This window comes from Leptodactylus fuscus, chromosome 9, assembly GCF_031893055.1.
Source record: "Leptodactylus fuscus isolate aLepFus1 chromosome 9, aLepFus1.hap2, whole genome shotgun sequence".
NCBI classification, from domain to species: Eukaryota; Metazoa; Chordata; class Amphibia; order Anura; family Leptodactylidae; genus Leptodactylus; species Leptodactylus fuscus.
The window spans coordinates 12,879,314-12,898,263 of record NC_134273.1 but is presented as its reverse complement, the minus strand read 5'-3'; the positions used below and the strand labels follow the sequence as shown (position 1 = coordinate 12,898,263).

Genomic DNA, 18,950 nt, shown 5'->3' with positions numbered 1-18,950 from the left:
AGGAGTGAGGACTGCGCGTATCGTCATGGAAGACTCAGCCATTGTGATTGTCGTCCGACCTGGAGACTGAGGATCTGGCTCTGATAAAATCCCTCTGTATGATGTAGTATAAACATGCATAAAGCAGTCTGTCATACAAGCCTTGGAGACTTCAATAGACTCCCAGCTGTCAGGGTAATGAATCTCTGGCCCTGGATCTCATTCCAGGGACCGGTGATCTTCCCAAAATGGCAGTGTCCATACCCCATTGGGAAAACAGTGCCTCGGTCAGCTTTGATCGAGGTGACGGGGACCCTAATGCCTGCGATCAGTGCAGACACTGATCAAGGGAATTAGCGCTGGGTCTCTGCTGTATAATACAGCAGAGACTATGCGGCTATGGCGACCTCTCAGCTCCTGAGTGGCCTCTATATTTAAATACCCGATATCCATAATACTATTACAGCGGATGATGAGAAGGGATTAAAAAATATATATAAAAATTGTGAAAAACAGACAATTCCCCTCCTTTTTTGTTTAAATCTTCTCAATTATTAAAATAAAGAAAAAACATGGAAAAATAACTACAGCACAAAAATAAAGTCCTGTTTATCACCAAAAAAGAACCAAAAATTATTTTAATAATACGAAGAAAAAAATTCTTTTAGGCCACAAAAACGGCTGAACGGATTTGAATGAAATTTGGCACATAGATAGATTGTAACCTCGATGAAAACATAGGCTTTTATCCCGGTAAATGACATGGCTTCACAACTGTTATGAATTTATGTTCACATACTATATTACACAGCTCTTGCAGCTGCTTATCTCAGCCAGGGCTGTTATCTCTCTGTGTAAACACTGGATTGTGTACATGCATTTGCATATTATCTGATATGCTTCTGGCAGTGCTGACACACTGGAAACACTTTGAATCCAAATTGTCGGTTTGCTACTTTTAAACATGCCGGGAAAAAGAAAAACTAATTTGTTGCAAAATTCTAAAATAATGAGAGCTATAAAGATAGACAGAAGTCACAGAGTTCTCCTCAAGCGGAGCTGACGGGGATCATCGACACCAACAACACACTCATTATATGGTGTCCCACCGAGTTGCTGAGTTGCCGTAACAATCACAGGAACAGTGTGGGGAATGAGTTCAGTGGCAGGCCAGTTTAACAGCTGCCAAAACGCCAGAGGAGGCGTAATATCGACGCCAACAACACGCTCATTATATGACATCCCAGCCAGCTGCTGAGATGCCAGAACAATCACAGGCATGACATGAGGAACAAGTTCAGCAGCAGGACAGCTTAAGAGCTGCTGAAACACCAGAGCAGACAAACCATCAACGGCAGCAATTTGCTAAATATAGGCGGATCATCGACACAGACGAAGTCGCGGGCACAGACACACACACAAACGACATACAAAATACACAAGTGCAAAACTGGGCAATTCTTATAGGGCCACTACACAAACAAAAAATGAAATATACCCGTGCAAAGCCGCGTCCTCGTGCTAGTAAGCTATATATTATAGATGTATCAGGGCCACAATGGGCATCAACAGTAGAGGTGTTATCTTCTATTGTAATCCTGCCTTTCTCCCGACACATTCCCTTTAAGTCAATCCAATAAATGATGTGCTGCACAATTTGCCAAATGGAACGCCAATAAATACAAATAGAAATCAGAGATAAAAAGCAACTTTTGTATAAAAAAAACAAACACAAATAACAGATTTGCGGTGAATAATTGAAAGCAGACGCGGCATTGGATCCCGGGATATCTGTCACATATTAACATCACATTTCTGCTATTCCTAATAAATTACATTTACTCAAATGCAAAGGTATTTTGCAAATTGTAACAGGATGTTCCTTAAAGGAACATTCCAAAAAAATGACTATCATTGTCCTCACTGTTTTTTACCCTTTTTTGCATTATTTCAACACAGAATCGAAGAAATCCTGCACAGGGGATAATAGCCACTGAGTTATTACATCTTTGGCTGGTGGATATGAATAAGGGGCGTGGTTTAGAAAAGGGGAGGGGCTTATTCTTGTACAAACAAGGCAGAGGGAGGAGACTGCTGCTCCAGCCAGTTGTCTTGAATCCTGAAGAAGACAGTGAGGAGGAGGAAGACTTGACTGAGCTGGGACATAGATAGAAGATTTCTTTATATGAATGTTGGCCGTAGACAGGTTAAATTTTGCACAGAACGTCAATTTTTTGACACTGTTTCTCCACATTTAGTTGTCATAATATAACGAATATGATACAATAATTATTATATAATCCACCATTTATCAGATGTTTGGTAACCGTTTTTGTACCAACTTATCGACTGACCGACAACCCCATTGGTGACTCAATTGAGCCCTGCAGTAATTTGTCTTAAAATATTTGTCCATCGGGATTGGTAAATTAGAAATTTGTGCGACATGACTGTAGCAAGCTTCTCAGCTTCTAAGACATAAGACTACAACATGAAGACCTTTTGACTAGAGATGAGCGAACACTAAAATGTTCGAGGTTCGAAATTCGATTCGAACAGCCGCTCACTGTTCGAGTGTTCGAATGGGTTTCGAACCCCATTATAGTCTATGGGGAACATAAACTCGTTAAGGGGGAAACCCAAATTCGTGTCTGGAGGGTCACCAAGTCCACTATGACACCCCAGGAAATGATACCAACACCCTGGAATGACACTGGGACAGCAGGGGAAGCATGTCTGGGGGCATAAAAGTCACTTTATTTCATGGAAATCCCTGTCAGTTTGCGATTTTCGCAAGCTAACTTTTCCCCATAGAAATGCATTGGCCAGTGCTGATTGGCCAGAGTACGGAACTCGACCAATCAGCGCTGGCTCTGCTGGAGGAGGCGGAGTCTAAGATCGCTCCACACCAGTCTCCATTCAGGTCCGACCTTAGACTCCGCCTCCTCCGGCAGAGCCAGCGCTGATTGGCCGAAGGCTGGCCAATGCATTCCTATGCGAATGCAGACTTAGCAGTGCTGAGTCAGTTTTGCTCAACTACACATCTGATGCACACTCGGCACTGCTACATCAGATGTAGCAATCTGATGTAGCAGAGCCGAGGGTGCACTAGAACCCCTGTGCAAACTCAGTTCACGCTAATAGAATGCATTGGCCAGCGCTGATTGGCCAATGCATTCTATTAGCCCGATGAAGTAGAGCTGAATGTGTGTGCTAAGCACACACATTCAGCACTGCTTCATCAAGCCAATACAATGCATTAGCCAGTGCTGATTGGCCAGAGTACGGAATTCGGCCAATCAGCGCTGGCTCTGCTGGAGGAGGCGGAGTCTAAGATCGCTCCACACCAGTCTCCATTCAGGTCCGACCTTAGACTCCGCCTCCTCCAGCAGAGCCAGCGCTGATTGGCCGAATTCCGTACTCTGGCCAATCAGCACTGGCTAATGCATTGTATTGGCGTGATGAAGCAGTGCTGAATGTGTGTGCTTAGCACACACATTCAGCTCTACTTCATCGGGCTAATAGAATGCATTGGCCAATCAGCGCTGGCCAATGCATTCTATTAGCGTGAACTGAGTTTGCACAGGGGTTCTAGTGCACCCTCGGCTCTGCTACATCAGATTGCTACATCTGATGTAGCAGTGCCGAGTGTGCATCAGATGTGTAGTTGAGCAAAACTGACTCAGCACTGCTAAGTCTCTGCATTCGCATAGGAATGCATTGGCCAGCCTTCGGCCAATCAGCGCTGGCTCTGCCGGAGGAGGCGGAGTCTAAGGTCGGACCTGAATGGAGACTGGTGTGGAGCGATCTTAGACTCCGCCTCCTCCAGCAGAGCCAGCGCTGATTGGTCGAGTTCCGTACTCTGGCCAATCAGCGCTGGCCAATGCATTCTATTAGCCCGATGAAGTAGAGCTGAATGTGTGTGCTTAGCACACACATTCAGCTCTACTTCATCAGGCTAATAGAATACATTGGCCAATCAGCGCTGGCCAATGCATTCTATTAGCTTGATGAAGCAGAGTGTGCACAAGGGTTCAAGCGCACCCTCGGCTCTGATGTAGCAGAGCTGAGGGTGCACAAGGGTTCAAGTGCACCCTCGGCTCTCCTACATCAGAGCCGAGGGTGCGCTTGAACCCTTGTGCAGCCTCGGCTCTGCTACATCAGAGCCGAGGGTGCGCTTGAACCCTTGTGCACACTCTGCTTCATCAAGCTAATAGAATGCATTGGCCAGCACTGATTGGCCAGAGTACGGAATTCGGCCAATCAGCGCTGGCCAATGCATCCCTATGGGAAAAAGTTTATCTCACAAAAATCACAATTACACACCCGATAGAGCCCCAAAAAGTTATTTTTAATAACATTCCCCCCTAAATAAAGGTTATCCCTAGCTATCCCTGCCTGTACAGCTATCCCTGTCTCATAGTCACAAAGTTCACATTCTCATATGACCCGGATTTGAAATCCACTATTCGTCTAAAATGGAGGTCACCTGATTTCGGCAGCCAATGACTTTTTCCAATTTTTTTCAATGCCCCCAGTGTCGTAGTTCCTGTCCCACCTCCCCTGCGCTGTTATTGGTGCAAAAAAGGCGCCAGGGAAGGTGGGAGGGGAATCGAATTTTGGCGCACTTTACCACGTGGTGTTCGATTCGATTCGAACATGGCGAACACCCTGATATCCGATCGAACATGTGTTCGATAGAACACTGTTCGCTCATCTCTACTTTTGACCTAAAGGTTCCTTCAGATGGAACATATAAGGTAAGGCCTTAATCCTACCCAGAGACCATCACAAATGGCAGATTATTTTAAGTGAGAAATTCTAGGAATACGGGCTTTACTCTAGCAAATCCTTGTTAAGACCCAAAGAAGACTCAGCTGATCACACGGCCTACTTGTGCCATGTCTTGGATTCTGTGTCTCTATGGTTTTGCCCATCTATTGGGGATATTGTACTGTGTGGGGGCCATTATTGTGTGTGTGTGGGGGGAACATGGGGAACATTATAGTATGTGGGGACCATGAAGGACACACAGGGTATGATCATTTCACGTTCCAGTTCTATCCGAACCCAAAATGAATCAGGGACCTGAGCCAGCCGAAACTAAACGAATCTTGGGAGGTTCCGCCATCTCTAAAGGCCACGTACAAGGATCAGCCCAAATCACATTATCGATGTCGGACCCTTGGGCCCACCAAATAAAATCACTCTGGAAGTAGATGATAGGACCCTTTAAATTTGGTTTAACATTATCTATAGCACGGACTCTATGGGGAGTTTTTGGAGAGGTTTCTAGGAACCCTGTATAACCACTATATTACATACGTTCTGCCATAAATATCAGGCACTTGGGCGTCATTAAGCAGCTCGGCCCATCTGAGGTACAAGCCTTAAGTAAGTGTTTTCCTCCGGACTCAACGGAAGCGTGCGATTGTTTCTCATTACAGATACATCCCGTGTGGATCACATTTTTCCATAGTCTGCACTTCTTGAGAACTGTGAATCATGAATCAGCTCGGTCTCGGCCTCTACCCTGGATTGTAATGTTCTTCGTGCATTGGAAAAATGTCTGTGGTATTTTTTAAGAGATCTTTAAGTTGTTGTTATACAGAATACGAAGGAAAAATGTGGGACGGAGTGACCAGAGCGGAGGAAGGTATAAGAACATTGCCCAATGTTTACTCGTGCTGAAAGTAACACTAGGGTCTGATTTCCGTCCCATAATGAACCGTGAACGCGCCGTCATGTGACATGGAAGTTTTAGAAAACATTGATAGATTTTTGTCATAGACCTTTAGGGTAAGTTCACACAGAGATTTTTGGTCAGGTTCCACCTCAAAATCCTGAACAAAAAGACAGCTCCCATTGAAATCAATGGGAGCCGTTCAAGAGTGTTCTGCGGCAGCCGTTTCTTCCGGCACCCGGAAAAAAGAAGCGAGGTGCTCATTCGTTTCGCCTCGCTTTTCGGCCTGAAGACACTATCTCCATTCATTGGGCCTAATCTGGAGCGGAGTGTGCGGTTGGATGCCAATGCAGTGCACCGGCTTTCAGTCGCGGCTACCCTACCTGAGGCAGGTTCCGGACCAAAAATCTCCATATGAACTTACCCTTAGACATACAAGGAAATCCAGAACCAAGTAAGTTTTTGAATGACCACACCCCTTTTTTTACAAACCCTGTCCCCTTTACGGGCCTGACACCCGCACTTCTCTTTTCACCGTCCTGTCCTTTTTAGGGGGTGAAATATCCCCCTTTTGTTGTGTATTACCCCCTTTCTGTGATGGGGACACAAAATGTGGCGTTCACATCCCCTTTTCAATGCCTTGGCACAATACCCCCTCACTTTTTGTTGGATATCACACCCCTTATTGTATCATGGACACATAATATGCCAGTAACACTTCTGTTCCCTTTATAAAGGGTGAACCACATCCCTTTTTTGTTGAGCTTTACCCCCTTTTTGTGATGGGGACACAAAATATGCCAGTCGTTCCCCATATGTAAATGTCAATGGAGGTGCAATCCCCTGGACTTGGGAGATTTGTACTCTCATGGTCCCCAGAGGTCGTCTCTTTTTGCAGAAGTCTCATAGAAATTTTGGAAAATTGGCAAATATGCTTTGAGATAATCTAACACTAAAGGTAATGATGGTGGTGGAAATTTATGATCGAGGTGCATTTAGTCCCATCTAAAGTTAAATAAAATTTTTACAACTCGTTTGACAAGTGGGTGTGGTTTTTCAGGGTAGGGGTCTGGCTTCCTAGGAAATAGGGGCACCAACAGGGACGTAACTACCTTAGAGGCAGTGGAGGCGGTTGCCACAGGGCCCGGGCCATTAGGGGGCCCGGTGACAGCCACTACCGTTGTGTTTTTTTTGTTTTTTTTTAATAGGCCGCTCCGGGCCCTATTCACTTGCCGATCCTGGCTGGGCCGGGATCGGCAAGTGACACCGCGGGCCCCACAAAGACTATCATCTTTGCAGACCCCCGAGTATAATGATCGGCGGAAAAGTCTGAAAAGACCCCAGAGTACAATAATTGTATATGGGTGTCCACAGTGGGACATAATACTGTGTGCAGGGGCCTCTAATGGACATAATACTGTGTGCAGGGCTTAGTAAGGGACATAATAGAGTGCGGAGGAGGGGTCAGTCGAGGTCTTCGGCGTCGGTTGGGGGGGGGGCTATGTCAAAAGTTCGCCATGGGGCCCCGCCATTCCTAGTTACGCCACTGGGCACCAAATTCTTGGTGTAAAATTCTGCCCCAAAGTAAGCCAACTTATAGGTGGGGTAAACTTAGACTAGACAGACAAAACTTGTCGCTTGATGTCATTGCCCCGGGGTCACCGTTCCGATGGAGAATCTCATTGCATATGATAAGCAGCCCCCAATAAATCTCATTCACAACGTGACCTCTGTTACTTTTTCTGGGAAAAAAATGGAAAATACAAAAAAACTCAGAACCGTCAAGGATTTCATAAATTATAGAGATCTTCTGGTATGAAAGTGGCTCCAAATACGAGATCTTGGCCCTCACTTTCCGTTTTTATTGCCTTTTATTATGTGATTTTTGAGTATTTGTGATCGAAATGGAAATTAATAAAATACATCAGAGCGACCAAATCCATCAAAACATCTGTTATAGAGATTACCGTACGCGAATGATTTGTGCATCCCCGGACGCAGCCAGCAGACGTGAACGTAACTTATATGGAGACTACGAATGTCTGACACTTTGGTGTGCTGTAGCCTCGTATCAAAGGGGCTGTTAAGGGGTCATTCAGACTTTAAGGAAAATTTTTTACCAAGCCCATGACTTAGTGGTGCCCCCTAATATCGCTCTTGGTAGTCAATGACACCACTTAAAGGAGTATTTGCCACCTTGGTGTGTGGCCCTGGGAGGTCTTTGCTCAAATCTGACACTTCCATAGCCGGCTACAATGATGCAGAATTTGCAAAATCTGCATCAAATTTCACGGCAGAATCTTTAGGAAGAGCTTGTACAAATTACAGCGTGTGACTATACCTAAGGGGGCGTTCACACTACCGTCGGTGTCCGACATGTAGTGTCCGCTCAAAATCTGTCATGCAGGGTTCCTCTGTCCGCTTGAGAAGTTGGACATCTTCTCTTGCGGACAGGGAAGGACGGGCACGGAGTGCAAAAGAACGCACCCGATGCCCATTAAAGTGAATGACAGGTGTCACGGACACATCTAGTGTCCGCTCCTAGTGTCCGTGACAGATTTTGAGCGGACACTAGGAGCGGACACTACATGTCGGACACCGACGGTAGTGTGAACGCTCCCTAACCTTTATGGAAACCCTGCACATATCAATAGACTGTGTATAAGGGGTAAGACAATATTTGGCCATTTTATGACTTACATTTCGCATTATTTAGACGTTATCCCCACTATAGGGTCTATCTGCAGTTTGCAGTTCTCCCTGAGCTAGAGACCAAAGACTAGCTGCCATACTCTGCCCATGGTCAGTAGAGGAGAGTCTGCTCCAGAACTTTCTCTCTCAATCCAAAACAGCTCTATAATAATACAGGACATATGTAGAGAAATGCTGACCTGTACTGATGTGAATACTGCACTGTGGGTGTGATAGAAAGCTCTCTCTCCTTCTATTTACTCCTCCACTTCCCCTCTCTATAGACCTCTATAAACAAGCGTAGTCAGAGTCATATGACCTGCAGTCCACCTGGAAGCAGTTCTAGCAGAGATTTTCAGAGTGAAAGTCAGATTATCAGAGCAAGGAGGAGGAAAAGAGTTTGATAAGAAAAGAAGCATTTACTAAGAGATAATACACACAGTGATGTCACAGTACAGGGATAATACACACAGTGATGTCACAGTACAGGGATAATACACACAGTGATGTCACAGTACAGAGATAATACACACAGTGATGTCACAGTACAGGGATAATACACACAGTGATGTCACAGTACAGAGATAATACACACAGTGATGTCACAGTACAGGGATAATACACACAGTGATGTCACAGTACAGGGATAATACACACAGTGATGTCACAGTACAGAGATAATACACACAGTGATGTCACAGTACAGGATAATACACACAGTGATGTCACAGTACAGGATAATACACACAGTGATGTCACAGTACAGGGATAATACACACAGTGATGTCACAGTACAGGGATAATACACATAGTGATGTCACAGTACAGAGATAATACACACAGTGATGTCACAGTACAGAGATAATACACACAGTGATGTCACAGTACAGGATAATACACACAGTGATGTCACAGTACAGAGATAATACACACAGTGATGTCACAGTACAGAGATAATACACACAGTGATGTCACAGTACAGAGATAATACACATAGTGATGTCACAGTACAGGGATAATACACACAGTGATGTCACAGTACAGAGATAATACACACAGTGATGTCACAGTACAGGATAATACACACAGTGATGTCACAGTACAGAGATAATACACACAGTGATGTCACAGTACAGGGATAATACACACAGTGATGTCACAGTACAGGATAATACACACAGTGATGTCACAGTACAGGTATAATACACACAGTGATGTCACAGTACAGAGATAATACACACAGTGATGTCACAGTACAGGATAATACACACAGTGATGTCACAGTACAGAGATAATACACACAGTGATGTCACAGTACAGGATAATACACACACAGTGATGTCACAGTACAGGATAATACACACAGTGATGTCACATTACAGAGATAATACACACAGTGATGTCACAGTACAGGGATAATACACACAGTGATGTCACAGTACAGAGATAATACACACAGTGATGTCACAGTACAGGATAATACACACGGTGATGTCACAGTACAGGATAATACACACAGTGATGTCACATTACAGAGATAATACACACAGTGATGTCACAGTACAGGATAATACACACAGTGATGTCACAGTACAGAGATAATACACACAGTGATGTCACAATACAGAGATAATACACACAGTGATGTCACAGTACAGGGATAATACACACAGTGATGTCACAGTACAGAGATAATACACACAGTGATGTCACAGTACAGAGAAATGCACACTATGACATCATAACACAGGAGTAATACACACACAAAAAGATCACTTTGTGCACTGTGACACACTTGATGTCACTTACAGGTACTAAGATGTCCCGGTACAGTAATGGAGTTGTGGTCAGTTTTCCATCGTCCATGTCGCTCTTGCACCGCATAGGGAATAGGTCTAGGACTGCTGGGCACAGTTGCACGTTTGCCAGGTAAAGTTGTTTTTCAAGGCTAAGCCCGCCCCTGTTACTAAGAAATGTATCAAAATTGGTAGTTTATATATTTAGGGGCACGTGGCCGGGGCCTCATACCTTTAGTCTCGGATTAGGCTGAACGTCCTCCCGCCCACCCGGCCCCTATGTTTATTTCTATGATGTTGGTTTTTTGTGTGTGTCTTTTCTTTTTTGCAGTTGTCACAGCAGGCGGGTGTCTGATCCATGTCCCCGGAAGGAACACAAGTGGTCTACATGTCAGCCGTGGTCAACAGTTACCATAATGATGAAGATCAGAGTCAACAGGGACATGGAGGAAATGCATTATTGATTGTTTGGTCAAATTCGGTTAAATATTTACTCTAAATTGTGTTAAGATGAATTTAAATAAAGCTGTGGCCAGTCCCACTAACCAAAATATAACGGTGTCCGTGTTACTTGGGGTTTAGGGGGCGGCCTTACTTATTCATGGCTTTAGGTGTGTTATAGGTCCCAGCCGCCATAGTTATTACAACGTGCCCCCTAAGTCTCAGTGTTGTTGGGCCCTATAACATATTTGCTACCTTGCACTTATCTCTCTATATTTTCTGTCCTCAGTATTTTCTCCTGTATATTTAGAGCCTGAAAACCAATTGATAAATATTCTTACAGGGTTGTGGATACGGCTGATTCCGAAAACATAGGAAGAATGTGGATGATGTCAGTGCGGTAGTCTCCTAACACTGCGGCCATAATTCTGACCTATCAGGGAGATAAGCCGTATACTTCTCCCTGTCACCACTATAACATCCATCACTCAGACTCAGGGACGTATACACATATACACACGTGGTTCTTGTTATATCAGCAGATACAATGCAAACCTGGAACAATCCTTCATATAGGTAATATTACACCAGTATAAAGAAGACGCCAAACGAATCCATCACCCGTCCTATGTATTACTGAAGGACAACCCTATAGGGGTAGTATAAGCCTAATGGCCCGTCTTTATAGGTCATCAGTATTAGTTCAGTGGTATACGACCCCCGGAGCCCCATCGAAGCGAACCATAGCGTGCTCTGTATACTGGATGTGCCGCACTATGGCACCCGATCAGGTGTAATGAATGGATGGAGAGATGATGTCATGGCGCCGGCAGGGACTGATCCTAAGCAGCATCGGAAACCTATAGCGGCCTAGAAGATATAACACTGATACGTTCCATCACAGCATATACAGGATACTAGGATTCACACCAAACCTATATATACCGTAGATAGTTCGGCAGCTCTTCACCACCTACAACAACTACCAGACATGGCTGCAAACCAGGAGACATGACGAGGAAATTACATAATGCATTATATAGGTGACGTTCTATAATATAGAGGTGAATACTAAGAGCTAGGCCAGACAGAGCGGCAGCCATATGTACAATCAACGTCCAATCAATGTACAATTAAAGTTGGATATTTTTGAGAGTTATTGATTTATGGATTTTGATCATTTTTTTTATTAAAGCAGTGACCAGTCCCCCAACAAACATAACAATAGCGTGCGGCCATTTTTATTCATTGTATAATATTTGCCTTATTATCTGTTATCAGCGGATCAGAAATATGGGGGAAAAAGTGTAAAATCAGATATAAACAGAAGACTGCGCTACTCTTAATGTCAGATAAACAGACACCTGGTATGATGTCCCTATAGTGCCCCACACATTGTAATGCCCCCACAAAGTATAATGTTACTTTGACCCCACACAGTATAATGTCCCCATAGTATACCCACACAGTATAATGCCCCCATAGTGCCCCCACACCATATAATGCCCCCATAGTGCCCCCACACCGTATAATGCCCTATATTGTTCCTACACAGTATAATGTGCCCATAGTGTACCCACGCAGTATAATGTGTCCATAGTGCCCCCACACCGTATAATGCCCCCATAGTGCCCCCACACCATATAATGCCCTATATTGTTCCTACACAGTATAATGCCCCCCACAGTGCACCCAGTGTAGTGTCACTACACAGTAAGATGCTCTTTCAATGTAATGTTACCTTTAGTAGCCCTCGCACATTATAATGCCATCTTGTGGCCCCCACACTGTATAGTACTCTTCTGTAGTCGCCACATAGTATAATGTCCCCTTGTGTCCCCCACACAATATAATGTCCACTTATGGCCCCCACACAGTATAATGTCTCCATGTGGCCCCCACACAATATAATGTCCTCTTGTGGCCCCCACACAATCTTGTGGCCCCCACACTGTATAATAGCCTTCTGTAGTCGCCACACAGTATAATGCCCCCTTGCCCCCTCACTGCAGATGTCCTTATCCTGCCCTCAGTATTCTTCATACACTGCTTACATCACGCTGGTCAGTGTTTCTGCCATTTCACAAAGCTACAGAAACACAATGCGGGTCACATGAAGGCCTCTAATATTATTCGGCAGATGTTCCCCGGTACAGTAGCGGAATGTCCCTGTTCTGCTGCCCTCTGCTGGAGATCAGGTTGGCTTCCATCTCCTTCCAAAATAATCCTATCCTACTACGAAAGTTTGTGGGTTTGGATGTTTGCGGATCAATCACAACCAAACGGCTAAACGGATTTTTCGGAAAAAAAAAGTAGTGAGGCCACCCGGGGGAGTTGGCATCTGTAACACTGGCGGGGGACGTTGTTGCGTGCCACGGCCGGGTACTGGATGCTGTGCGTGGATGGGAGTGGCGGGCTTCGGTGCGGTACGGCGAGGAAACTGGCTCGGTGATTCCGCGCATGCGCGGGGAAGGCGGACGGGTGCGCGGGGGAGTGTGGGCCTGTGTAAGTAGTGATTGGCGCAGGGAGTGAGGGCGGCGCGGACGAACTCGAGGGTAATGCTACTACAAAAAAATCCTGGACATACAAATGTGCTTGAAGTCATTTATATCCCGTTTACTGGGTTAGGCTCCATTCACACCACCATAGTCGTGTGCGGGTCCAAGGAAACTGGAACACGGAGGATATTTATGTGCAGTCTGTGTTTTCCCTGGATCAATGGAAAAATGGACTGAGCCACAAAAATTTACAGAAATAGGACCCGCACCATAGTGTGTCTCGGTCCTGCGATCCCGACATGGATCTGTAAAAAGCATGGATGTGTGTATGCGGCCATAGCAGTTGATAGGTCCCTACGGCTCGGTTTATACCACGACCACTACTGCTTCTGACCCTGTGTTGTGTATAGTTTGGCTCTCTACAGCTTATCATCAGTGGCTGCCCAGTTATGGATAGGCCACAAAATCCATATTCATGGACAACCCCTTTAAGCCAACCATCTAATAAGTATTTATCCGCATATAACTCTGACTAATACCAATATATACCAACTAATACCACCGATCCCAGGGAAGGAGAGTCCGGCATCACCACTCTGTGTCAGCCCTGAGGGACACACAGGGTAGTTGTTCCTCTCTGGCTAGTGTTGTGATGCCCCTGTAGGCCATGTGCATGGTGGATTGGGCCTTAGTATCATCTCCAGTGACTCTATGGTATCTTTACTCTTGTGGATATACATCATCCCACATTTTTCTATCACCTTACACTCCATGTAGTTCCTATATCTCATATTGAAGCAGCTGCCGAGCGGCGTCATAATATAACGTATAGCTGGTACCATCTGCCGCCACAATACCGCCATGATGTTACTAATCTGCCTTACAAGATCTCTCCACGTTGTATTGGATTGACGTATGTAATTAATATATGGATTAAAATAAGTCTTAGTCTTTATCCGCCCCCTCTGAGTCTCCAGATGCTCATGTGCTTGTCGTGCCAGTTACTGTATACAACCCCGGGCCGCAAAATACATCACAATGACTATAGGGCAGCACAATGTTGGCGCCTTTGTGTGTTGGTTGTGGTGGTATGACAGATAGCACAGGCCAGGTGAGGATCTATAAAGAAGGTTGGGCGCCGTTCTGACACCAGGGTTGGCCTCCATTCACAACACAGACATAATAGGCGGATATTTTTGTGACGGAGATTAAGCTATAAGTATTTTTATACAATGACGACCCATCCTACAATAACGTATAACCCAAGCCAGACTCCATCAATCATCATACACTAAGGACAAGGGGTGAACTCATTACGGATCAGTGGCCGCAAGTCACGAAAAATAACCCAATATTCTCAAAAATGGAGTAGATACAACATTTTTTTTTACCTTGACACCACAAGGGGCAGGATCAGCATCTTCAGCATCCGCATTAGGAGTTCTCCAGGAAACTGAAAGTAACTAATCTCCTGTAAGACGCAAAACAAAGAGCGGTCCGTCAGGGTCACGTGAGAACAATGGCAGGAGACAAATAGCTCACACATTGGCGTACATGTGAGCGCCTAATATAGCTAAGTGATTGATGAGATCTCGGTGGTGGTGCCCAGAGGGGTCTGAGGACTCGAACTCTCCTAATGGCCTCGCATGACCTTATACTGGACAAGGGGCCCATACATTTTACTTTTCAAGGCCTAGATTATTCCGTCCTTTCTTGATATAAGGACACAACATGGCACCCAACTGGGGTAGACCTACCATATGTGCAAGAGACAGTTGATAAGGGGCCCATAGATTTTACTTTTTAAGGCCTAGATTTCTTGATCTAAGGACACAACATGGCACCCAACTGGGGTAGACCTACCATATGTGCAGGAGGCAGTTGATAAGGGGATGTCCCCCCCAAAAAAACAGCTTCCTACTGTCTATTGCAATAAGGGACCGGGTTAATGAATTTAACACCTAATGGATTGTTAAAGTGTCTTAAAGGAGATCTTTTAACACTTCCTCCAACGCCATCTCTTTTGCATCATTCAATAGGCGTCTCTCCGCTGATTCCGATGCAGTTGAAATTTTTTCTCTAGCCCCCACCATTCCTGAGCAATCAGTGTGGTTAGTTTCAACACATAATATGCTAATTAGGTTCCCTACTGTCAAGTGGGCGTGTCCCTGGCGGCCTGCTCTGTCCAGGACCACCCACTAGATAGTAGAGAGCCTATGAGCCTTGTAAATAGCGGTGGAGTGAAAAAAATTCCAACTGCACCAGTATCAGTGGAGTGGAAACTATGGAAGGAAGAAATAAAAGAGTTAGAGGAGGGGGTGACTGGTCCTCTTTAAGGGGTCGGTCTCTGATGAGCAATTGGTGGATAAGGAGCTCATGAATTGGCCTTGTGCATGGTGCTTCTGCTCTCAATGTCCGCCCCAGATATATTAACATCACATCATGGCAGTCACCCGGTTTAGAATTGTCATGCTTGCAGATTGCAACATAACCACATTCAGGTACACTAGCTGCAATATAGACATCACAACACCACACTCTTTGGGTATCGGACGTGTCATGTGGCCAAACACTCTGCATAACCCTAACCTAAGATACTGCCAGATGGTTTCCATTGCTCATATTGTAATTGGGAAAACCCAAGGTGTCAATGGATGTATTCGAGCTAGAGCTCAATGTATAAGGTGCAATAGTTGGTCCAAGGGAATCAATAAAGAATTGCACCAAGTATTGACCATCAGATGGTCATGGACAGCACAGTACGTAGAACAATCTCCGATGTTTATAGGAGTGGAAGATACTGTTGGTATAGCTATATCCTGCGGCCTGGTCATTATTATATTATACATAGCTTTATCATGGATGACCATTGTACGGATCAAAATGTAAAGATCACACCGCATGGGCAAGAAGCAAAATGCAAAAGTCAACATGAAGATAATCCAGACGCGACATTTGGTAAGCAGGCCTATGCCGCTGTTTGATCTCCTCTGGGTTTTTATGTATTTTCTATGCAATATGTTCACTTTGTTCTATTTTACTCTGAAAAACTTTAATAAAGACGTATTTGGACTTTATTGACTATTGTTCACATGACGTCATTGTCAACGTAACAAAAAGGGAATCTGCAACGGACCCAGTAAACAAGGAGGGTCCGAACTGTCACCAAATATACTTTAAATACTTGTTCGTAGTACCAACCCCCAAAATAACATCTCTCAACCTCTTCTGGTGTAGACAATATCTATTCACATACACTATGGAAGATTTAAGAAATCGGGTTAAGAGACAGACCTGCCCTAGAGGGTTTATAGACATCACAAGGGTACCCTGTCCAATATTCCTAAATGTGGAAATGACATTTTCGGATATACGCAAAATCCTGCCAAACTAATAAGCTTTACCCTGACATTAGACATTATGAACACAACAATCTGGGCTGCCAGGGTCGGGAGGGGCGCATGGATTACAGATGTGGAGGTATCCTATGGAGAGTCAAAATTAAATGTAGACAAATACGTCAACGCTTTACCATTGGATAAGACACTGACCTACATGTAACACACACATATACAATACCTTGCAACGCCAGGATCTGCAACCATTTTTAGTCTCATTTGTTCAGTATTATAATATTCTCGTTTTTGCAAGATTGTATCCCCCCTCCCCATATAGACAGTGTGCATGATACTGACCTGCTCAGTGAGACGTCTGGTCCTAAGGAAGAATCCCAAGAGACATCCCACAATAACAGATAGCACCGAGAGAATAAGCAGACCATTCCTCTTGCACACATCCTTGGCCCTGTCCAGTACTGCATCCAGTGCCCCTGCCATTGTGTCCCAGAAATGCCCGGGGGGATGATCGGTGTCCCACAGAGGGACTACGCCACTCTGCGAAAAGCCAACTCACGTTCCCTAGAGATCAGATCAAAGCCAGCACAGGCTGGCCAGCCCACAAGGTCACCCCTCACCCATAAGCCATGCAGCTGGCATTACCGTCCCAAATTAATACCCCCAATCCTATTACTGACTTCATCATTAGGAGCCTGGGAGGAGATTAGGGAGCTTGGGATAATTTGAAAAGAATATGCCCGTACAACAAGAAGACGCATGGCAGGGGGAGCCGGCCGTGACTGGTAGCCAGCCGTGATATCGTGCAATATTCACCGAGGGTGGCCTGCTAGAGACCTGAAGCTGTAATATATCACAGACACTTAATGGTTAATGTGATAAAAAAGTATAATGAATGAGAAAATATTATAAGTCCCTGTATGATGAAAAATAATACGTCTCACGCCACAACTATATAGAAGATCTCTGCTTGCTGTCAGTGAATAGGAGTATTTTTGTATACGTCTTGTTTTCACATATGGCAGATTTATCGGCAGAATTTCTATAGTGGTCCCAATCACTGTCCCATTAACTTTAATAGGGCTTGCAGAAATCCAAGTGACCCGATTTAGATAAATGGAATTGATTCTGAGTTGCAGACGATTCTACAACAAACTGCATCGTGCATGAGCCATACCCTAAGACCTTATGCACAAAACCGGATGTGCAGGCCAAGGCTCTCTGCATGGGGGGTTCGATGCTCCATTCCGATCCGATGATTATAGAAGGTCCTATCCTGCTCTGTGATATCGGAACACAACCCCCCATTGCAGTCAATGAGGGATGGATGACACTTAGTCGTGTGCCAGGTAAATAAGCCAGAGGTTGCTGACCCCTGGTATAGGACTATAGTGTAGGATTGAGCTGATCTTGAGATTTCAGGATAATTTTTAAAATCTGATTTTCGATAATTTTCCAGCCGATCCCGATCGTGAAATTTGCTCGATCACCGATTGGGATCCGATTTTTACCGATCCCGATCGCTCACCCCCCCTATAGAGCAGTTTCTCCATCTGTATTTTTCCCTAGCTATTTAAACATTCAGTATTTTACATGGAATTCTGCATACAATTTCTATTCCGTATCACATGCATATGAATGAGGTTATTTTGATTTTTTTTTGCAGCATATTTATCAGCATTTTTATGTCAAAAAAGCAAATCCATGTTACTGAGTTGTTTCTTGCAGTGTTGTTTTCACCTGTGATTCACTATGCATGGCCTTGCCTTAGGGTATTACCATTGTGGCTTTTATGGCTATATCCATAGGACGTAGCAGCAGCGCCTGCCCCATGTCAGTTTGTGTTCAATGGTTTTTAACTTTTGCAGTCCAAAGCTTCAAACTGTGAACGACCCCTGAGAATCCAGTGATTGCCACAAAAAAAAAACAACCCATTTTGGCAGGGTTTTTTTTTTTGCTATGGTGGCTTTCAGACCAACCAGCTTAATAGAATATTCCGTCATGGAAATTTATTATGTGAGACCCCCTAAGAATATATTTACAAGGCGTCTTCTGCTTCAAAGTTCTCTCCAAAAACCGGCCATTTGGAACCCACTACGCCTTCATATTTGGGTTGGTAAATTTGGCAGATTTAAGTCCTACAATGGGAACCCAGCTGGGACCAGCGATAGCTAAACCGTTTTTGTAGACAAGCCAAATTTCCCGGGACAAATGTAGGCCCGGTATAACTGTAGTGTGCGATATAACTAGAGATTAGCGAGAAGTATTCAATCGAATACCTCCTCGCCATAGGTATTCGTGTAAGCGGCTGAACACCAGGGGGTTAAACGCATCGAATATCTCTAAACACTGTTTAAATCCTGTTCTCATCTGCGTTCGTGTTTTCGTTCAGAGAGTCCCCTTGGGGTCCCCCCCGAATGGAAACCTATCCGCATAAGAAAGCGGTTACCTTAGGAAACCGGGGGACCCCATAGACTATAATGTCTGGTTTCCGCTCGGTTTTTGCACG

The 18,950-nt window shown here is 44.6% G+C and overlaps 1 protein-coding gene across 2 annotated transcripts in view; it reads right to left on the bottom strand.

The window, feature by feature from the left end:
- The window catches only part of SLC1A7 (solute carrier family 1 member 7), a 40,102-nt gene extending 23,052 nt beyond the window's left edge, over nt 1-17,050 (bottom strand). For both annotated transcript variants that reach the window (XM_075287862.1, XM_075287863.1), the window contains exons 1-2: nt 16,784-17,050; nt 14,480-14,559 (exon numbers count right to left, since the gene is read on the bottom strand). In XM_075287862.1, the coding sequence (XP_075143963.1) occupies nt 14,480-14,559; nt 16,784-16,924 (221 nt within the window). In that variant the 5' untranslated portion in view covers nt 16,925-17,050. The remainder of the gene's footprint in view (nt 1-14,479; nt 14,560-16,783) is intronic.
- Nucleotides 17,051-18,950: the final 1,900 nt, after the last annotated feature.